The sequence below is a fragment of the Amblyomma maculatum genome, chromosome 4 (genome assembly GCF_055883805.1).
Source record: "Amblyomma maculatum isolate TAMU_Amacu chromosome 4, ASM5588380v1, whole genome shotgun sequence".
NCBI classification, from domain to species: domain Eukaryota; kingdom Metazoa; phylum Arthropoda; class Arachnida; order Ixodida; family Ixodidae; genus Amblyomma; species Amblyomma maculatum.
In genome coordinates, this window is record NC_139347.1 from 44,393,126 (window position 1) to 44,414,664 (window position 21,539).

Genomic DNA, 21,539 nt, shown 5'->3' on the forward strand with positions numbered 1-21,539 from the left:
TGAAACTGTTTCATGAAGCTAGAGGAAAACATCTCAAAAAGAGCCAGAAAAAGTCTAGAGTTTTGCACTTCATAAGCGTGTGGTCGTCATGATACACGCGCGAAACCAAACAAACATCGTTTGGCCTCAACCACAACTGGCAATAACCATAAATGGAACAAGTTTCAAGCTGAGTGGGCTCAAAGATTATCGATATGACAATGTTTGCCGGGTACAGCGCGACACGAGGACACTGTTAATTTGGTTTGGCTTGATTTGCGGGTTTTAACTTCCCAAAGCGACTCAGGCTATGAGGGACGCCGTAGTGTAGGGCGCTCGAAATATCGAGCCCCCTGGGGTTCTTTAACACGCACTGACATCGCACAGCCCACAGGCACCTTCATTTTCGCCTCCATCAAAAAACGGCTGCCGTGGCCGGGATTCGCTCCCACATCCTTAGGCACAGTAGTCGAATGCCCTAGACAATGCACCACCGTGGCGGGGCACTGTTCGTTAACAAAGTGTGAGTGCGCAAGTTGTTCTGAGCAACGTTTGTAGACGAGCGAGGGCAGTGATGGAGTAACATGGGCGATAGAGAGAGAGAGAGAGAGTGCACATATAAGACACTGCCCATCAGACAGGAAATTCTAACTGAACATCGCTCTCCTTTCTCTAAACATACTAAAGCTGAGCTTCCGTTGCGGAAGACATACCTTTTTTCTAACATGAATGCCACGAGTTCTGAAGCATTAAGAACTCAAAGCTGCCTAAATCAAAAATGCGCTACGCCGACATTGTTCTAGAGCCAGTCTTGATCAGTCCTTACCCCAGGATTTTAACAGTAGGTTTACCCACGGTCCACCAGTGACTGTCTTATTCAATATCAACTACGTTACATAATAATATGCTACGCAATTCAGTATTCTAACGGAGAATCTCATGATGTTTCTTAACTTTTGTAGTAATTTGATGTTTAACAGTTAAGATAGATTTATTCTTAAGCTTCTTGGACAACGAGACCCTAAGAATCAAAGGACTTGTTTCGTTTATTTACCCAAAAATTTAGGTGCACGCTCAAGCATCACGTTAAGTGTAAAGGCGATAAAGCCTTCTTTGATGCTGTCTTTTTATGTCGCGATTTTTTTATTTTACTTGTTTTGTTGTTTTACTTGTTCAAGTAGGTTTTGGGGAGAATGAAAAGCGAAGTAACTGCCTCACTTTTGGGTGAAAAACTGCGCTTAACTTGTAAATTAATTCATAGGAAATGATAAGTGCCCGTCGTGATAGGGGAGTGGTCAAGATGCCCTAGTACTGTGCCGGAGTACCCGGGTTCTACCGACCGCCGGCGGCTGCGTACGGAGAGGGGTCCATGTGTTGCGCGATGTCAGTGTAAGTTAACGATTCTATGGTGGTCGAAATTACTCCGAAGCATTCCACTACACCCCTTTTTCTCTTTCCATTTTCATTCCCGTCTTCCTCCATTCCCTGCCGGCGCGATTTGATGTCAGCGCACGTTAAAGATCCCCAGGTGGTCGCTCGTTTAAGAAAGTTTTTTCCTCCTCCTCCTCTTCCGTAGCCCTCCACTACGGCTCCTCTTTCTCTCTTTCCACTTTCACTCCCATCTTCCTCCCTTCCCTTACGGCGCGGTTGCGGTGTCCACGGAAATCAAGTGAGACAGTTACCGCGCCTTTCCCTTCCTATAAATAAATCAGTTTTAAGGCGTCAACAAAAAAATGTGTGGCAGATACTGCGCCTTTTTTTTTTCTGTAACAAATTTAGGTATGTAAATTATTTAATAAATAATTTGCTTTACAGAAAACCAAGGCACAGTATATGTCATACCTTTCCGTGAACAACTTAACTGCGCCTTAGGGAAAGAGCAAGGTGGGAGTGAAAGCTGGAATAGAAAAAGAGGCGCCAAAGTGTAGAGCTACGGAGTAATTTCGACCACCTGGGGATCTTTTGCGTTCACTGACACTGCACAGCGCGCGGACGGCTCTCCATTTTGCCTCCATCGAAATGCAGCCGCCGGTTGTCAGGTTCGAACACGGGTACCCAAGTAGAGCACTCGGGAGCCTCAACCAGTGCGCCATCGTTGCGGGGCGTTTATAGGAAAGGAAAGAAGCAGTATCTGTAGCATTTTGATGGACACCTGAACTGCGGCGTAAGGGAAGGGGCACCGCCTTAATGCCAGTCAGGCCTCGACTTTTCCTACCGCGTTCTCAACACTTCCTAGAAGACCTACAGAGTAAAGCGAGAGCTTTTCGATCGAACGAGTATACACGCGCTAGAGTAAAACAGTGCACCCATACCTAAACGTAAAAGATAACAAGGATGCGCTTCTTTTCTGACTTCCGGTAAGTACTGAATAGCTGAAATAGATGTTTTAAGGTGGTTTCCTGGTTATCTGTCAGGCCTCGCAGAAAGGAGTTCAAACTCGTCGCTGTTTTTATTATTATTTCTCACCGTCAAAACTGCGCCTTCGATGTTCGCACCGTGTGTCAAGGTACTGCAAAACTATGTAAAAGTTCTTGTCTGCGCATTTCGGGACATCACGTTTCCTTTGGCGGTGCGCTGTCATTATCTATGGCTCATCAAAAATAATAAATTTTAAGCCTCCGCTACAATGTAGCTTTGAGAGGAACGCTGAGTGGTACAGATCGCTATTTTTCCTTGGATCCATGTGGGCTCCCGTCCTCTCAACGTCCTGCAAAAGATTTCACTGCGTCATAATGGCCGGTAGAATATAAAACCATCACGACTTGGGCTTTCAAGATACCACCCAGGACCTCTCCGCCATAGCCCGCGGGTTTTCTCCTTAATTCCTCTTTCATGCTGCACCCTGAATTGTTTATTAACTTGCTTAGCTTCTCTAAGCACTGAACGGGAAGGAGTAGTTCCTCAAATTGGCCTTAAATTTAAAAGCTTCTCTGAAATTAACAAAAAAAAGCATCGAGTGACAAGCTTGAACGAGACCTACTCATAGACTAATTTATTCCGTCTTCGTAACTTCTCTTCGCTCCACGACGTTAAATACAGCATTCCATTTCAGCCTGTTTCTACAATGAACCCTTGAGGGGAACCCATTGAAGATAACTCCATTCAAACCGTGTTGTTAATCAAAACTGACTGTGTTGCTTTTTTTGGTTTTTAGCATTTTCCGGCAGCAAAATAAACATTTAATGTTCAGAAAATGCTTCCCTCCCACTTGATCTAAACTCGTGATGTCTGTCCTAAAAAGTACTCCCTGATCAGAGTTTCAAAATGAATGGCTGTGTAGCCCCTGATATCTGCCGCCAAAAGCATTATTTGCGATATCAGCCGTGGTTGCCGCTCCTATCTGTATTGTATATTTTTGGCATTATGTGGCTTATAAAAGCTCCTCTGTCCATAAAAATATCGGATTTATCGAGAGAAGGCTGTAATTTATAGAAACTGGGAAGATTAATTTTCGTCTCCGTGACGAGTTATCACGTCGTTACATTCATCAATATAATTGCCTGCACTACTTACGGGACAATGGCTGCCCCATCCGCTTGTTGGTCAATCAGGACATTTAGCAGCGGAAAGGAGAGCGGCAGGGGCACTCTCAGGTGGCAAGTGGAGGAAAGGAAAGAGAGAAAGCAGCTGGGTAGTGCAGCTACCCTGCTGCTATATTTGCTTCAAAAAAGGGCGAGAAACCTTTGTTCGCTTTGTCTTTTTTTTTCCGCCCTCCCCCCTCCCTTTCTTCCTTTTGACAGAACGAAAACGCATGCTAATAACCGTTTTTTCCGTGAACACTTACACCAAAAAGGAATCCACCGCTGTAAGACCACAGAGCCATTCCGAAGCTGTACAATGCGCCGAATTTGGGCTGGAAAGGAGGAAGCATAGACGTATTAGCGTGAGTTCTCATAACCAACAATAACTAAGTTGAGCACACTTAGCGGAGACGTCTTCGGAATGCTTATGCTGTAAACAAACTTTGCCATTTAATTTAACAGCAGCCATGGGAACGTTCTCCGGCATGGTGAAAAGGTCCTTCATTGTATGCTGATACGCACAAGCGTCTAACATTTGAAGCCTGAGCGACTTTCATCTCCGATCGGGAGGCTATTTTTAGCTTGTGCAGCACAAAGAGTAGCTTTTGTGCCAACCGGTCGACTTATTCAAAATATTATAAACTGGAAACATAGCATACATTATTTTTTTAGAAATATTCGCGCAATTGCTCTAAACATGTATAAAATTGAACAGCCAGAAAGCCATCAGGCCCATTACGTCCCTTTTTTGCCTTGTAGCGAATAACTAACGCTCAGAACGCACACATATTGATACCTGAGGAGCATAGTTATCCTCACTCTTCATGAATTAATATCTTCACAGCAACCGCTGGTGTCCCACTAGAAGGCTGAGAAAAAACCCACGTGATATGAAGCTATGACAAAAAATTGCATTCTGCCTTTATTTGTTACACGAATAGCTTCACTGTTAAAGATGATTGCAAACAGCTGATTGAAAACAATATATGTCAATGTTAACGGGAGGCTGGGCGAATAATTATGTGATTTTCATTTAGACGAGCAGTCGTTAATGCGTTATAGAAGCTAACATTATTCGTGCAATATAAGCGTGTGTTATGTACATTACCTGTCGTAATAACTTGGTAGTGGATCGAATGAAATCTTGTCATACATAAAAACTAGTTACCTTCAATATGCAGTTTAGCATACATGCAATTATAAAACATTCACTCACAATTAAGGTCGCAATCTCGCTCGGGAACTGCACGCATACAACGAAGAAGTACGCGGGAAGCGCCAGGGACGCACCAAGGCCTTGAAATACTCTTATAAGTTCAACCAGAAGAGTGTTTCCGAAGGGCTTCAGGATCCTGCAATCAATCATTTCTATGATTAATGGGTGTACCTTATATGAAAAGCTAGCTTTTTATTGCTTTCCTGAGTGAATGAAAGCTTGTTTTGAAGAGCAAATGTGTTCTGTTATTTCTGCCACAGACTCCGTCACCCTCTTGACAACGCATGGGCACGCGCTAATTAGTTATCAATTTCGCATCGACCACAGCCTCGCTGTTCGCCGTCGCATCATGCAATCGATCCTTTGCCTCAGAGCACAGATACGCAGCAATCTATGCCGTACGTCCCCGCTTGGCGCTAAGTTACGATGTGAAATGCACTATCAGGCTGGCATCTGTGGGCCCAGGTAGGCGCGCTACAATTGCTAACAGCTTTTGTTTGCTATACTGAATATTTCGCCATATCGTAGATTTGGACCATTCGTTTTGTACAGTGGACTACTGGCCGTATTCGTTATTCCTAGACTGTTTCCATAGTTTTGACAATAAGCCCGAATGTGCAGCACAGTGACATGCACGCTGGAACATTATAATGATAAAAGCAAAAAAAAATTAAATGAATATAAAGTAATCCGGACCGTAATGAGACTGGCGTTAGGGAAAAACAGTCAGACGTTCCACCAGTGACTATAAGGACGAGGTCAAGAAAGCACTAGAAACTATGAAAAGGGGGAAATCAGCTGGAGAGGATCAGAAAACTACCGATTTGCTGAGGGACGGGAGGAATTATAGCTGTCGTAACATTTTGTCCCCTAGTACGCTTGAACCAAGAATTCAGTCAACTTTCTCATTGAGAATTTATCTCCGGACTTCTCTATTACGTCCTACATAAGGCCATTCTTCGGAGTCACGATTCTTATCTTCCAGCTATTCTGTCTTAGAGGCTTATCCAGGAGCACACATCTACTGCGTAATAAGGTGAAGATGCATTCACATGCGCTAAAGATTACGATATTTATTAGACTTTCGCCTCCATAATCAGAGAAAGGAACTCTGAGGAACGCTGCATTGCAATATTGGGCTCAATATTTTAGCAACATTAGGATAATTCTGATGAACAGACTAAAATTTCAGATCACAGGTGAGCAGTGCCACAGTCACCGAGCCAGGCAGCCAGTGTGTACAGTATCACCAAATAAAAAGAAGAATAAATCCTGCTTTTTAAATTTAAAACCTTTTCTTCACTGTGCTAAACCAGTGCTAAATCGATCAAATACCCCCATCGAAATCACCTCAGGAAGTATAAACCTCCTTCTGAGATTATGGGAAAACTCAATACGAAACTGAAGCATCACTACGAGCTTCCAGTTCAAAAAGAGAGATGGCGACGCATCACTGCGATTACACGAGTTAGCCGCTAACAATTAACAGTTGCTAAAAGTTGAGTTTCACCACAGCCTGTACCGTGACTCCTGTTTGATTTTTCTGATCTCTTAACAAAGCGCTTCACCCAGATTTACACCCAAGGAACACAAGTGCTTACTCGTAGGTGAAACAGCAGACTCCTTCACAGAAGAGGCCCCAACTGAAAAGCTTTCGCATCTTGATATCCTTCAGCATCTGAAAAAGGTACATTATCAATTAGATAAATACTCCAGCATACCACCGGCAGAGCCACAACAATGGCGTCGAAATTCTAAAGTATATATGTCGGAACGGGGGTAATTAAGAAGAAAGTGGGAGAGGGTTTCCAGTGATGCCGCGCCAAGGAACGTATAATGAGGGCGAACTAAGCAGTTTGAAGAGGTCGCAGACAGCGAGTATATATATATATATATATACTTACGATATACTTATTGCGTGTGGTTGGTATCTAAATATAACCCAAGGTTAAACGAGAGAAAGAAGTTGGCTACGCTGTATAAGAGAGCACTGAATAATGGGAAAGGGGGAGGGGGGGGGGGGGCTTGTTTTTGTCGACGCAGACACGTCTTGTCGAAACGGCTCAGCTCGTCTCGAATATGCGTTGTGAATTGAAGATATAGGGCCCGAGCTGACATTTTCCGACATTGACACTGAGTCGTCGAGCAGTGCTTTATTCAAGACTTCAGGGGCACTTGCTATCGCTCGATGTTACTGTAGCTAGATATGCTACTAAAATAAAGCTTTATTTTGTTAACCCGCTGCTTTTATACACTCGAATGCACTTTGCCACCTGCGCAGCGAACAGGTGATTGTATGTCTATAATACGCTAGAAAGTGCAATTGTGGCACATGCACAATAACTTTGCATAGTTTTAACTCCATCTGACAATTTCCTTCAAAAGTTAGTTCGCCTTGTATCTTAGATCAGTGGGCGCTGAACTTTCCAAAAATAAGCTCCAATCAGTTTTCCGTTGGTGATCGGGAGTGGAAACTGTCCGGGTGGTCCTCGCATTGGCCGGTGGTGTTGTAGTTACATGAAAATAGATAGGGCTTTCATGACAGTGTTTACCAGTTTTGCGGTCCACGGCGTCACAAGCAGAGTTCCAAGAACGTAACAGCCGTGCAACCCATTAGACGCTAGCGCTCCGACGATTTTCCGAGGTTCCAGCTGCACAAGTAAGCAAACACGTTGATCCGACGTTTCGTTCACTGTCTGCGCTCTCAAACTATAGGAGCCTACAAGAACATGGTATCATCAGATCATTACTGCTCGCAGTGACCATAAGTTACGCGGTAGATGATGATTCTAGGTGAAAAATTAAGGTTTCAGGCTTGAAGCTTGAATGCTATCAAAACCATGGCTTCAAGATCAAAAAGCGTCACACCTACTCCCGTCGGTGAAATTAGACGTGAGCATAAAATTTATTGCAGAAAAAGCATAGCACATTCTGGGACGGCTTATATATGGCGGTAGCCACAAATATGTATAACAAAGGCCATTTGGCTCTAGGCATGTCTGTTTTGGTGTGCTTTTGTTCCTCGAGCTAGGCAGTACATATAGTGTCTCTCTATCTGCTTTCATAGCTTGAAGAGCTTTTGCGCTTTGGGTGCCTTAAGGGGCAAACGGGTTGACGCGCTTCTGATTTTCGCGACAGGCCGCGCACTTAATCCCCTTCACTGTTTTGCTATTAGTCGCACATATACTTCTTCTGCAACTAACTGTGGTATTCCTTCGAATGGATTCACAAAGGAACGTGCAATGTCCTTTGAAGTTTAAAACGAGAGCAAAGCAAGGCGCCCGTGTGCTGTGCAATGTCAGTGCACGTTAAAGAACTCCAGGTGGTCGAAATTTCCCGGAGTCCACCACTATGGCGTCTTTCATAGCCTGAGTTGTTTTGGGACGTTAAACCCCGCAAACCAACCAAACCAACTTCCAACTGCGCGTCCATTTCTTCGTTACATGTGCTACTTCGTTACCTGCTCTTTCGTTACAGCGAGAATAGGGATGTGCTTAAGTGCAGTGGGGCGGCTACACTGGTGCATCACCGCGTTCTGGCAAAACGGCTCGAGGATTCCACAGGACACTCCCTGAAGGAAGCAGGTCAGGTAAAGGAAGCGTAGCAGAGTCTTTCGAGCCGTGTCGATGCCCTCTTCAGCAAACTCGGGGCTCTCACGGCCGGGGCTGCCACGTTGCGTGGGAGTCGAGCACGACGCGTCGTTCAAAGTGCCGAGGATGGGTGTCACGCTGAGACGTGCTGCATCTGCGAGAGGTGCAGACGTGGTGACGCATATACCGCGTCACTGACTGCCAAACCTAGATAATCCTAACCTATCATGAAGCGTATCGGGTGATTTTATCAAAAACGCAGTCGCCGCTAATTAAGTAGTTGAGATTAGCGCCATGCTTTCTTCCTTCGGAATTAACTTTGTTATTTAAGCTACTGCTAGTCACTGATTCATTTTAATGCGTATAGTGGCAAAGCATGCTGATTATTTCAGGTGATACGACATCAATGTTCTCTAAGCTAAAAAGCATTTGCCAATGATTACGTTACTTTCTAATGCAGAATTTGAGCGCAGCTCACCGTTTCAGCTTTTTGGTAGATTGCGGCAAATAAGTCGAGCAAGACATATATTAAAATTACAGACAACTTTTTTTTATTTTTCAGATGTATTCCATACCAACCAGTTCCTCTTCCGCGAGTGGCAGATACAAGGAATTCCCTTCCCTGTAAACCACTGAACTGGCTCCAGGTTTCGATTGAGGCGAAACGAAGAGGCGTCCGTGTGCTGTGCGATATCAGTGCGCGTTAAAGATCGAAATTACTGCGTGGTCGAAATTACTATAAAGCCCTCTACTGCAGCACCCCTTTCATTCTTTCCGCTTTCCCTCCCACCTTCCTCCCTTCTTTTACGGAGTGGTTAAGGTGTCCACAGACCAGGTGTGACAGACGTAATGTAATTCCTTTTCTGTGAATCAATTATTATTTTTATTGCCTCTAATTAATTGTCTAATTAAAACACGTCAATCATTTTGTCACTTTAACACCTTTCCTTGATGCTCTATCCTATTCTATCATTCTTTTTTCGATATAATTAGTTGTGTTGTGTTTTGTTGAGTTTTTGTTGTTGTTGTGGCTGTAGGAAGAAGGAAAATAAAATGCATGGGCCTGCTACTGGCTCTGTAGCTGAGCCACCTCCGCTGCCTCGTGCGGGCAGAAGAGAAAATAGAGAAGAAAAAAAAAAGAAGAGGGAGAGAGAGACGCGCCCCGCGACAACAGCCGTCGTCCACCACCTAAGCGGTGGCGGGTGCAATGACGGCCTACAACAGATAAAACTTTTGTGGCTGACTAGCCCCCGCCGCAATCGACATTTACCTACCGTCCCAGCCCCGTAGGGCTAGGAACTGCGTGCGTTTCACGATTCCGTCTGGCTGCCAAAGTTATGTTTATTTTGCAGGCCCTGTACTGTACTCGAGAAAATGTACTTAAATTCAACCGTGTATTCGCGACATTCATATGGGGCTCCAGTTGGGAGAGGACGTTACGGATGAATCTCTTTCGACGAGTCGGTGAAGGGGGTCTCACTTGTTTCTGTGTCAAATGGTGCTACGGTTCATGTCTCCCGCGACCAAAGACATCCTTTCCTCTGGTGTTTTGTCCAGTTTATGTTGTGCAATGCATTGCCGGGCTTCGAAGGTGGATGTTACGGAACACCGCGTTACCTCTGCGAGTGTTACTTCTTATCGCTTCCACGTCACGCATTTCTCGAGAGAGCATGTGCCATCAGTCGAGAGAGAAGACCTGGTGAAGGCTTTAGTTGACATTTTCCCCGTCCCCTTGTATCGCTCATCTTTCACGACCGCATCCGAGAGAAAGAGCTTAAAGCGAATGAAAAAGGTGTGGGTCACGCCTGCAACGAAAACCTTTTTCTTTCACCTCCACACAGGTACCCTGCCACTAAAACCTGGCTGAACGAAAAGGGCATTTATGTACCTTGGGGCACGCAGTGTTTTCTCTGAAAAAAAGGGGAGAGCGTGTAGAAAAAAGACCGGACTGACCGGAGTGCAGGCTAACGAAGGCAGTATAAAGCATCTGCCAGTGCAAGAATTACACTCAACCTACAGCGAAATCTTTCTCCGTGCTTAAGCGCCCTAAGGATTTCACTCAAGGAGAGCAAAACGACTAAAAATGAATGGGCCAGACGTATTTCACGTGCAGTAGCTGGGATAAAAAAAAAAAAAACTTCTTTTTGCGATGCTTAAAAAGGGAAATGAAACCTGCCTACAGTAACGCATTTCGTTTGTAGACAAGACATACAGGAAGTTTTATTGAGAAGGATTTAAGAATAAACTACGACTATAGTTAACGTACGCTGATATACGATGAAAGCTAAGATCAAATTCGCTACCTAGCGGCCAGCCATAAGCCGAACGCAACGTCAAATCAGTTCATTAATTCATAGGCGGGCTCCTTCGACTATCACAGTTATCAGCTATGATTTAACTCTTTGCAGTGTATTCGTTGTTTTCATCGCCCAACTCTTTGGGAGCACGCAAGTTGTGTATTCCATCTGCCGCACCACTGTGGGCCAGCAACCAGACTCACTACATTTTAGGTGACATTTCTTGGTCCACGCAGTCTGGTGCAAGTTTCACTATCATGCCAATGCCTCTAAATCTACTTGATATGGGCATTAATAAAACCCTTGAAACGCGGAGAGTTCTGATGTTCAAGCCTGTCACAAATTTAAAAAAAAAACATCTTCCTTTTTCTTTTTTTCAGTTGCTGTGCCATGTCTTTTTATGATACACTATACCACACAAGAGTCAAAAGCGCCTCAACGTTCGCAGTAACAAGTCATTGGACGAACAGCTTTCTGAGCTTTAGCGTCATTTATTCGTGTATTTTTTATTTGCGCCAGAAATTCCCCGCGTTGGTGCTTTACCTGATGTGTACATCGCAACAATGAAAACATAACTGAAATGTGCCGCTAAATACATTAGGCAGTTACAGCGCATCTAAAACTACTATGTTCGTCTATGTGCTTCACTGACAAACTTCACTATTTTTTTTTTTTAACTTGGGCTGTTTGAAGCAAAAACACAATTTTGGGAGTAGAGGAAAACAATTCTTGGCAGACACAGAAATTAAATTATTCGTGTTAACCGCACAGCTAGTTTAAATGCTTCTAATAGTTGCCTTTTACCAATTACGAATAATCGTCTAGTCTGAGAGATTTGCAGCTGGCTGTCTGCAATAGCGATGCCAGTTCACAGATTTGAAAAACGCAATTACATTCCGCTCCGTCGCTCGACAAATTTTGCAATTTCTCGTGCAACTCGATAACCGCACGGTTGAAGAGCGCGCTCAGCGATGTCCGTCATCAAAACCTGTCGTGCTGAGGCACACGTAAAACGTAACCTGCTGTGCGCTCCATCAGCTGGAGCTGCGAGCAGCAGTGACCGCTGCAGTTCGGCGAGGCAGAAAATGTCCCGTGGCACGGGCTAAGAAGTGCCGCGAGTTTTGATGGAAATCGCCGCCCGCGCTTCGGAAGTGCACGCGAAATTGCAATTTCGCCAGAAATGACCAAAATTAGCTGATCTCCAACACGAAGAGTAATGGTTTTAGGAAGTTTTGAAATCTGGTATGACTAGTGTACAAGTTACCGGCTACAAATCACTGACTCTAAATTGGCGCGTATGTGTTGTAATTATGAAGCTCATCATTGTTAGTTAGTGAACTAAAAGCCTAGTGTACACTATCCACCTTTTTTCTGAGGTCCGCCAACACTGGTACTACTATGCCTCAAACCTCATATTATCACATGACAAAGTCTAGTTTAAAAAATTACTGCTTGGTTCCATGAACCACTTTACATAAAGAGGAGTACTGACAAGGGAGGGAATAATGTTGGAAGCCACCTTGTTCTGCTGAAAGGTCGGGGAGCCGATGCACATTCTGGCCCCTTAATATTGTTACTTAGCTGTATTCGCTGTTCGTGATGAGGATGAAGAAGTGAAACAGACTCCGAGAAGACGACGACGCTGAGTGTTGTGAAATCGGTGCCCTCATCAACGTTAGTTGTGCGGACAGCTTTGGGACTGTAAATCTTCCACGTAACATCTCTTGGTGGAGGTGAATCTATTCGATCCCCTGTCACAAGCTGGATCTCCGCAGCGGCCGCCACATCGGAACCACCACGATGACTACCGACGCCTCTACCTCTACAGCCGCCGCCCCTGCTGTTGTAATGGCCCACCCCCGTGACCCCGGAACCTTCTGCGGGACCGACGACGTCGACGTGGACGACTGGCTAGCCCTATACGAGCGCGTGAGCAAGCACAACAGGTGGGATGCCACACTCATGCTCGCGAATGTAATATTTTACTTGGCTGGAACCGCGCGGGTGTGGTTTGAAACCCACGAAGACGAGCTAACATCTTGGGATATTTGCAAACAAAAGCTGCACGACCTATTCGGAAAGCCTATTGGCCGCCACATTGCCGCCAAAAAAGCGCTCGCCTCTCGGGCTCAAACGTCTACGGAGTCATATCTCACTTACATCCAAGACGTCCTGTCTCTATGCCGCAAAGTCGACCAAGGCATGCCTGAGGAGGATAAAGTCGGCCATATAGTAAAAGGCATTGCCGACGATGCCTTCAACCTCCTGTTGTGCAGGGATTGCTCAAGCGTGGACTCTGTGCTGCAGGTGTGCCGACGTTTCGAGCAGGCGAAACAGAGGCGCATATATCACCGTTTCGACCGGCTGCCGAACATGGCTGCTAGCTCCTCCTGTATCGATATCCCGGCTCCTCGACCGCCTGCGAACGACAGCACTTTGACACGCATTGTCCGCCAAGAGCTTGAGGCAATGACTCCCGCGGCCTCGCTGTCGCATACACCCGACAACACCCTGGCTACCATATCACTTATTAAGGCTGTTGTTCGCCAAGAGGTTGCGAATATGGGAATATGGGCGAATATAATATTTCTCAGCAACACCTTGGATGTCATAAATAATTTCACAATTACTTTTCCGACTGAATGAGTGGTAACTTACCTAGTTTCTTTTCACAGTTGTCCTTGGCGCTGGCTTGTGTGCTAGTATCCATAGGGCTACAAGACGAGGACCGCGCTCTGTGAACCGTGAAAATCTATTAGCTGTGTCGAAACAACACTTTTACATTACCTTAAACAAAATTTGCTATAGCGTGATATGGTTTGACAATTTCCAGCCATTAGTGGAAACATTATGGGCTACGGGGCCGACGAATATTAAAGTGTGCCAATGCCCAACAACTTACAACTAATGCATAATCCCGCAACTGTACGTTGTGATGCTGATACGCATTCAGTTTTTCGAAATGTCTAACGCTGCTTCCCACATTTGCTGCACGCAGCATAATAGTGAGCATGCTAGTACCTTCAAAACGCCCTTAACTCTTAAAAAGACCAACGGCAGACTTTTAACAGCAAATGGCGAAGATTGACAATAATATCGCTGAGTATGTGCTGTTTCAAGGAGCAGAACGCAGAAAAAGAGTCAGCAAAGTGCGCAAGGTGAAGCGCAAACTAGAAAGTGACCGTTCCTGCCACCACGAGCAAGGCGTGAAGGTAATGCATTAAACAGCAAGAATGACGCGTACTATGCAACTCAGTCGACTTCTGAATCACCGATTATGTGGTCGCAGTACGTTGCCTTTAATACCCTCTTTTTTTCTTCTTTCTTATTTCCTGGACAACTGTGAAAAGCTGTACTAAAACATAAACACTAGATTGTGAACCAGCTGCTCTACCATCGGCTACAAGGCATCAAATGTCGCTGTTCCTTCTGAACTCTGTCCTCTTGCGGCATGGACTACCTAGTGGTAATCAGTGAAAGAGGCCGCCAATTCATCCCCGATACCGCTGAAGAACTGCTAGTTTATACGCAGTCACCTACAGGCACTCAACACCATGTCAACCACAGACAAACGGTTTGACGGGTATCACGAAATCCGGGCGTTTTTTCTTCGAGTCAGCGCCGCGCGAAGGAGGCGCGTGCGTGGCGTCACATTGTGAATTCCAGAATATTAGAGAAACGTCTCCTTTTCCTCTCGAGGAGAGCGCTTAGCCTTCCGCACATCAGCCTCACCCTCTGCTCATCACTCACCCAGCCGAAAAGGTGCTGGTCATCTCGAGAAAGTTCTGCCGCGCGTCTCGGCGCGAAGAGGAGAGTTCGCGTGCAGAGTTAGTTACATGTATGTGCGCTGCTGCTTTGGCGCGTTGTAACATAGAGACGCAGCGGAGCCTATTTATTGAGGTCTCATCACTTTATCCAGCCAGCTAGTGTTAAAGCGGGTATTCCAGCAAATGGCGCTGTACTACTGCTTGGCTCCTGGGTTAACCCGCTGTTCGGCAAGCCTGCGAGACCTGCGAGGGAGCGGCGCTCGTCAGCAGAACAACCACGTCGTGACTCTCCAGACGTCGGTCTGCGACAGTTCCCGGTGAAAAGTTTGGTGTTTATTTGTTCTGACTCTCTCGTGCATTGTTATTTTATGTGAAGCCTCTATGCTATTGAAAGCCTCTTTAGTTGCATTATTTGCATTACCTTTCTGTGAACCTCTTGTCTGCGTATTCTTATTAATGTGTTTTCCTCTGTATCGCATCATGCAGTATAAAGTTTGTTTTGCTTATTAATCCTGACTCCGACCCTTGCTCTGGCTTGAACCGATGAAAGGTGGGCACCAAACGGCCACCCCTTCTCTCAATACAGGTAGTTGACTTCCGGCTGAGCTTGCAACACAGGTCGAGTGCATCTGCCTTGAGACCAGAACAGCTACCCTCACTCGTTCTAAGGATGTCTATGAGTGTGCGCACCAATAGCGGTGCATTGTTATTAACATAGAATTATTAATGGGTGAAAACGGGACGCATAAAAAGGACACTAACCAACATGGTTGCCATCTATGTGGACTCGGACCTGCCCTCCATCACATACGCTTTCAATACCGCTACTCATAAAACCACTGGAATTAGTCACTTCTACCTGTTGTACGCTAGCCCGCCGCGCTACACCTAGGAAACTATCCTGCCATTTTCTGCCAGTGAAAATCTCGGTGTCGCCGAGATCCTTTCTTTGGCTGAACAAGTCTCATAGTTACAGCAGGAACGGTGGGACAAGAGAGGATTAGAAAAAACAGCGCTGTATTTTGTCCTCCTCTCTTGTCTTGTCTTTCGCGCTGTAACTATGAAAAATCGCCACCGATTAGCCCAACGGCTTGCTTTGGTTGAAGAAGCTCATCGGATCGCCCGCCTGGAATCCATTGCCCCACAATAGCGCTCTAAGGTCCACTACGATGGCCACCGCCAGCACGTTATCTACGCTCCGGGCGATGTCGTCTGGCTTTGGCGTCCAGTCCGGCACCATGGCTTGCATCAAATACTGGCCCGCCAGGGGGTCCCCTCCGCGGTCGTCAGCAGAATTTTTGACATCACGTATGAAATTGAAATTGTCACCAAAATTAGTCGCCGTTCGAAAAGTGAAGTGCCACATGTCGCTCGTCTGAAGCCAGGCCACTGCCTGGAGACAATGCAACCAACCCGGCAGGCTTCGGCTGCCCAGGAGAAAGTGTCACGTAGAAGCGAAGACGACGAAGTGGAAGTGGCGCGGCTGAACGCGAATGAGAGCTGACTTCGCACGTCTGGAGTAACCCCGTCCTGAGTGAAGGTTTCACGCCATAACAATATATCACTTCAGCGAAAATTATATGCGGAAGAGGTGTCAGACCTCTTTTAATATGGCAAGGATAATTTTAGGTGGCGTACGTAAGTGGAGCCCAACTCTGTCTGATAAATTTTCCTCGAACATTGCTTGAATAAGTCGTCGCACTCCTCTGGCCAATTTAGTATATGATTTGGAATTTTGGCACTTCATAACGTCAAAACGCATTCGTTAGCGCAAGATATGAAAGTCGTATGGATTTCGTGACAAATATTTCACGCTCAAGAAATAAAACGGCTTAATAAAGCAGTTATCATCCTTAATGCTCTCCTAAATCCACATTCATTATCTCTGTGGCAACAGCTGGAAACCTACAACCACTGAATGTTAAATATTGTACTAAAAGGTGGAAGGAGCGGAATAGTATCACTGTGCCGAGACAATACCACGACACGGTGAATGTTTTGCACATCATCGCTATAGCAGATATTTTAAGCAAAACAAATGTAATTCGCGGAGGTAGCCATCCAAACAAAGCTGGACAAATTCTGTTTCCGCTTACCCAAATCGGCGCCGCTTCACTGGACCCTGTACCCTTTACTAGCACGAATAAAAGCAATAGCCTCTTCTCTTCCTTTTCATCCTCACATCAAGTGTGCATGGCAACAGGTTCCGATTTTCTTCTTCGTCCTGCTGTTGGTTTGCGTGACTATTTTTATAAACGCGTTCAGTTGTATTAAGCATGAACTTTTGCGTAAGTAATGACACTCGTTCAAGCATGCCGATAACCTTGTATACTAATAGAAATAGAAATAAGCTTCCTCACAGAAAAAGCGAGCAACTTGATGCTGCCAAGAAATCTATGCTGCATGAACGTGTAGGTGAAAGAAACGAAGAAAATGTGTTTGATACTGGCATCACTGCCAGTTTCTCTGGCTAGAAAGCACTGGCACAACGCGCGAGACAGGCATCCATCGCCGACGGTGTCCGGGACTGAGGATTCTAACAATAATGACTTGCTCAGCAATAAAGTTTCATTCATTCATTCATTCATTCATTCATTCATTCATTCATTCATATTTCAGCTGGGCTCAATTTTCGCCTAGGCAGAAGGCAGACAATACAGGACTCATCCCTTGAAGCGGTTGGTAAGAAACAGACAACTTTATTAAACATTTCAGCATAAATCACAACATTTTTAACTTATTACGGACACCTTTATACAAAAACAGTCCACGCCAACACTGTACAGAGATAAAGGAATGGGGAGCAGTAGCTCTGCATGGGACGTCGTAGCTTAGAGGTTCCCCCGTAGAAACAGGAACAGGACGCTGAATACTTCATCTGTGTGGCACGGCAGAGGGGACCGGGACTCCATGCTACATGTTGTTTGGGTGTAATCAAAGAGGTAAGGTTGATTTTTGGGGGAGTTTTAAAACATACTTCTAATAGGGTATCGCTTGTAACAGGGTCTATAGAGTTATGCGAGGGCGGGGAGTACAAACACTGTGTAAAGGTAAATGATTTAGCTTTCTTTTTCGTAGCCCATTGCCACAGAAGTCTCTATTCATCTGGCGTAATAAATATTTTGCTAGTTTTCGTGCCCGACCATGTCGAAAAATGCACCGATATCTCTATAAATCTGGCACCCAGCAGAAAGGGACCTCAGTGCATAGTCCCAGAAAAGAAATATTTCTGTCCTTTTGTTTTTCCATGTCAGTTATGGGTAATTTTAATACATTTATTCAAAACACCAGACCCCGTTAAATATGAGAAGTTACAAACGCCAACATGTACTTTTGTCTTTCGTGCGAGAGAGTGTTGTGTACAAATGTTTACACTTACCGCGTTCGTTATTCTTTTTTTCAATGAAGTATTGACCTTAGTTAAGCATGATTTATTACTTTGCGCTTTATGACGCATTTCGTGTATTCAAACTAAGATGCAGCTGCTTAAGAATAGTGAGATAGACATACACGTGTGTGATATCCTGTGATATTAACAAAACGTTGAGATAATTCGCAGTTAAAAACACATATGGATCGATGAAAAATGACGTTAGTCTCCTCTCGTTAAAGATCAGTTGGGATGAAAGACACGGGGAACACAGGTGGGTCTTGGAAGATCAGAGGTTCTGCAAAAGAAAAGACAGGAGCAACGTGCGCTGCAAGAACTTTTCATATTTGAGAAAGCCTTTGTTATTAATATATGCTCTTCAGCTTACAGTATAAAAAGGTCGAAAATCGAAAGGAACTGGTATCTGTACCCAGTACCAGCGTAAAGTTCTTTTTACTCAACGTTCCAAGCAAGTTGTAGCTGGCAGCAGACAAACACTGGCAGCCTCGCTCATATGCTGGCACGGTGAATACGTTCCCAGGGCACAAAACGGTGGATAGTAGAAACGAAGACCTCACCAGAAAGACTTCGTTAATGCTCTATGCCACTGTCTGGAACATTTCCTTAAATAGCCTGCGAGTTGAGAGTAGACATGTTTCATTCAACCTCTGTATAGCTAACTTACGTTCATACTGGACTACAGCCGAATCTCCTCAGGAAAACATTAGGTGTCGTTTTTGTATAATTAGCACGGAGCACAGATTTCTTACATAAACATCTTGGTTAAGTGAGCGTTCATAATTAAGGTTCTGTTCTTTCAGTATATTCATATAATGCCTGAATGATGAAGCAAAACTTGTTGAGTCAGTGAAACGAATTTGAGCTGTCGTTGAAAAAAAAAAATGACTCCATCTTCACGTGAAAAAAAAAAAGTCACTTAATTTGCTTTTTTTCTCGCTCACCCGGAAGACAACCACACTAAACAGTGATTGGTGTCATTTCGTTCTATCGAAACAACGTTTGTTGTTCTGACTACTTCTCTTTTATTTGCCAGTACTACCAGCGTTCTACTAGTGCTTCAAGAGGCGCTCACAAAATGTAGCCAATCTCTTAGCAATATATCAGCGATAGCTTTCGGCGTCGCTTCGTATACGCAATAAATGACTCGCTAACTATGCCAGCCATGTCCTGATTTTCTACGGTGCACCAGAGAGACATTTGACTTGTTTTGAGCGTTGTTTCGATTGAGTCTAAAAAGGCGCTATGTTTCTATGCTGTACAGGAGTTCGTCACTCATGTACCACCAGTGCTAAAATATATTCAGTGAGGTACGCGGCGAATTTCACATCGACAGCACGTATCTGGGATTGCCAATTCGGTAACTTATCACTGTAGGTCGTTTTTCTCTAAGCGGGGCCGGCAGAACAACGTGATTTTTCTTGTTTTTTTCTGCCCATACTAATTTATGATTCTCACACGCTGGTACTTTTTTGAAGTACTAACTGTTCTTAGTTACTGGAAAGGAATCAAACAGCTTCTGAGCGGCACACGTAAAGTTGAAAATATCAAAATGATGCCGACCGAACATACTAATCCCGGGGCATGACTACACTTTCTGCACTTTCTGCGAAGAATCTTTACATGGCTGAGAAAGTTCAGCTACTTTTCGCAGATATAAAATTTACGGAAACAGTGAAGGTGACTGTCTGCCACGTATACTGAATTGAGTCAAACTTACTAGTCCTTCCTAAACGGCAAGCGTTTGATGCGCAGACCGGCATGTACACGATGAGCTGTGACGTCGTTTTGAACAGGAAAATCCCGGTCAGTTTGAGCCCAGCCAAGAAGCGTGAAATTATGACAGCAGAAAAAGATCATCGAATTATATTCACCTGTCATGCGTTATCATCTTTGAAAGGGTAATTGTTAAAGCGTCACTGTGTAAAAATTCATTGCCGAAATTTAGCCTAGTCAGCCTCTAGAGGGCCCACAGCTCACATAACCAGTATTGTTGAAAGCTTTCCTTGGTATTCTTGCCATTCACGCATCAAGAGCAAGCGTGGAACGTGCTTTTCTGTCCTGCGTTTTCTGAGGCGCAAGGAGTGTGCTGACAGCATACTGTATAGACAGATCTGACAGCATAATGTGTGCCTGATGACTAACAGACAGTATATCGCACTTTAAAAAAGTAACGAGGCCACATGTTTCTTTATGGAAACTTTATAGAAAATACTGAACTAGTAAGGCTTCTCAGAAGACCGAAAGTTCATGAAGTGAGGAAAAGTGCCCATCTGAACATCACTGAGACTTAGAGCTTCAGGGATGACAGGAGTGATCATTTATAAATCGCAGAGGCCGACCCTGCAGCCTGGTTATGCTTGGCAAAAGCTGTACATGTCAATTTGTTTTCATTAAGGGCAGGTATTACTTCCTCTTCCTGAAATAGTAGCCTATCAGTGGTTGTTTTCATTAGTGCGTGTGTTAATTCCAGCGTACAACGTTTGGTATGAGCTAAATATTTTCAGCTGCGTTATATATCCTGCGACTATTATGTAGAGTCGCCTTACAGCACCAGTCCCAGTAACCATGGATTCATCAGCAACATTGAAATTAGATGCCGGAAAATACCGAGTCAATGACACCCATAAATGCCACGAAATCAAATGTAAAATAAATACCGAGAAGACGGAACCATAATCAGAATACGTTTCTCCTGTATGTTCTCTTTCCGTTCCTATAATCATCATGACGAATGCATTGGTCCAGTATTATCTTTATGCTCTCGATCAACTACTCTTTACATGGTTACGATATAATCCTATGTTCCAAAGACAGACTGTGAATGTGTACGCGACAATGTGTTACGAAATTGAAGCATGTTCGCGTAATGGAACAAAAAGAAAAGAAGAAACACCACATGGACATTGCAAGCTGCACGAAATCAAAGCAGCAGCAAGATTCAGGCTCTATTCCTGTATGTTCACTCACTGGTGACTAATTCTTACGTGCGGAAAGTTTCCTGCGATATAATCGTGGAACTTACTTTTTTTTAAGCATTCAAGGCGTAGATGGCGAGATGGTGGCTCCCATGCGCCTGAGAGCCAAAAATGCGTTCACCATTTTCTGAAAAAATATAGCAAAACAAAATTAGGCATAAGAAGGTGGTATGAATCACTGCCGAGGATTTTTGTTTACAGTGGCTATATAAACGATGTTTTTTTTTTTCTTTCCGGCCGCACTGGAACAGTAGTTTAACGTTTCGTTCGTCACGCAAATCGAGCTAGACAGAACAAGATCGTCCTAGAAGTATTGTCATCTAGCTCAACTACTTCGTCGGCATTAGCGACTGAAAAACCGTGAAAGCGTGATCTGAAGAGTTCTGAGTTATCTTTAATAGAGTACGGCTAAAGATGACCTCGTGGGGTCATTGGTAACATCTGCTTATGCGGTCTATGTCTGTGCCCATCACATCATTTTCACCCTACGAGCACAGCCCCAAAGCGACATTTCCCAATTTGGCTTCTCTATTTCAGGGGTTGTCTCCTTCATACAATTACAGGCTTAAAACGTTTTGTGGTATAAGGGGCTGAACATCTTAAGCGACGTCGCCTATGAGGGACGGCGCAGTGAAAAATTACGGCAATTCATACTACCTAGAGTGCATTAACGTGCACTGACACCCTGACACCGTTCAACACACGGGGAACTTGCGTTTCTTCTCCATCTAAACAAAACCGCCGGGCGAGAGCTCAAAAATTGAGAGAACAGTTCACCTCCGCTCATAATGGTATGACGTGAT

General features: G+C 44.6%; 2 protein-coding genes across 2 annotated transcripts in view; both read right to left on the reverse strand.

The window, feature by feature from the left end:
* Positions 1 to 15,736, reverse strand: part of LOC146190880 (uncharacterized) — a 31,437-nt gene extending 15,701 nt beyond the window's left edge. Inside the window, exons 1-6 of the mRNA XM_084600248.1 lie at positions 15,466 to 15,736; positions 8,246 to 8,460; positions 7,269 to 7,367; positions 6,318 to 6,394; positions 4,717 to 4,852; positions 3,764 to 3,832 (exon numbers count right to left, since the gene is read on the reverse strand). Of these exons, the coding sequence (XP_084456374.1) occupies positions 3,764 to 3,832; positions 4,717 to 4,852; positions 6,318 to 6,394; positions 7,269 to 7,367; positions 8,246 to 8,460; positions 15,466 to 15,736 (867 nt within the window). The remainder of the gene's footprint in view (positions 1 to 3,763; positions 3,833 to 4,716; positions 4,853 to 6,317; positions 6,395 to 7,268; positions 7,368 to 8,245; positions 8,461 to 15,465) is intronic.
* A 2,214-nt stretch (positions 15,737 to 17,950) lies between these two features.
* The window catches only part of LOC146190881 (myosin light chain kinase, smooth muscle-like), a 42,441-nt gene continuing 38,852 nt past the window's right edge, over positions 17,951 to 21,539 (reverse strand). Inside the window, exons 10-11 of the mRNA XM_084601261.1 lie at positions 20,784 to 20,863; positions 17,951 to 18,038 (exon numbers count right to left, since the gene is read on the reverse strand). Coding sequence (XP_084457387.1) covers positions 20,798 to 20,863 — 66 coding nt within the window. The 3' untranslated portion in view covers positions 17,951 to 18,038; positions 20,784 to 20,797. The remainder of the gene's footprint in view (positions 18,039 to 20,783; positions 20,864 to 21,539) is intronic.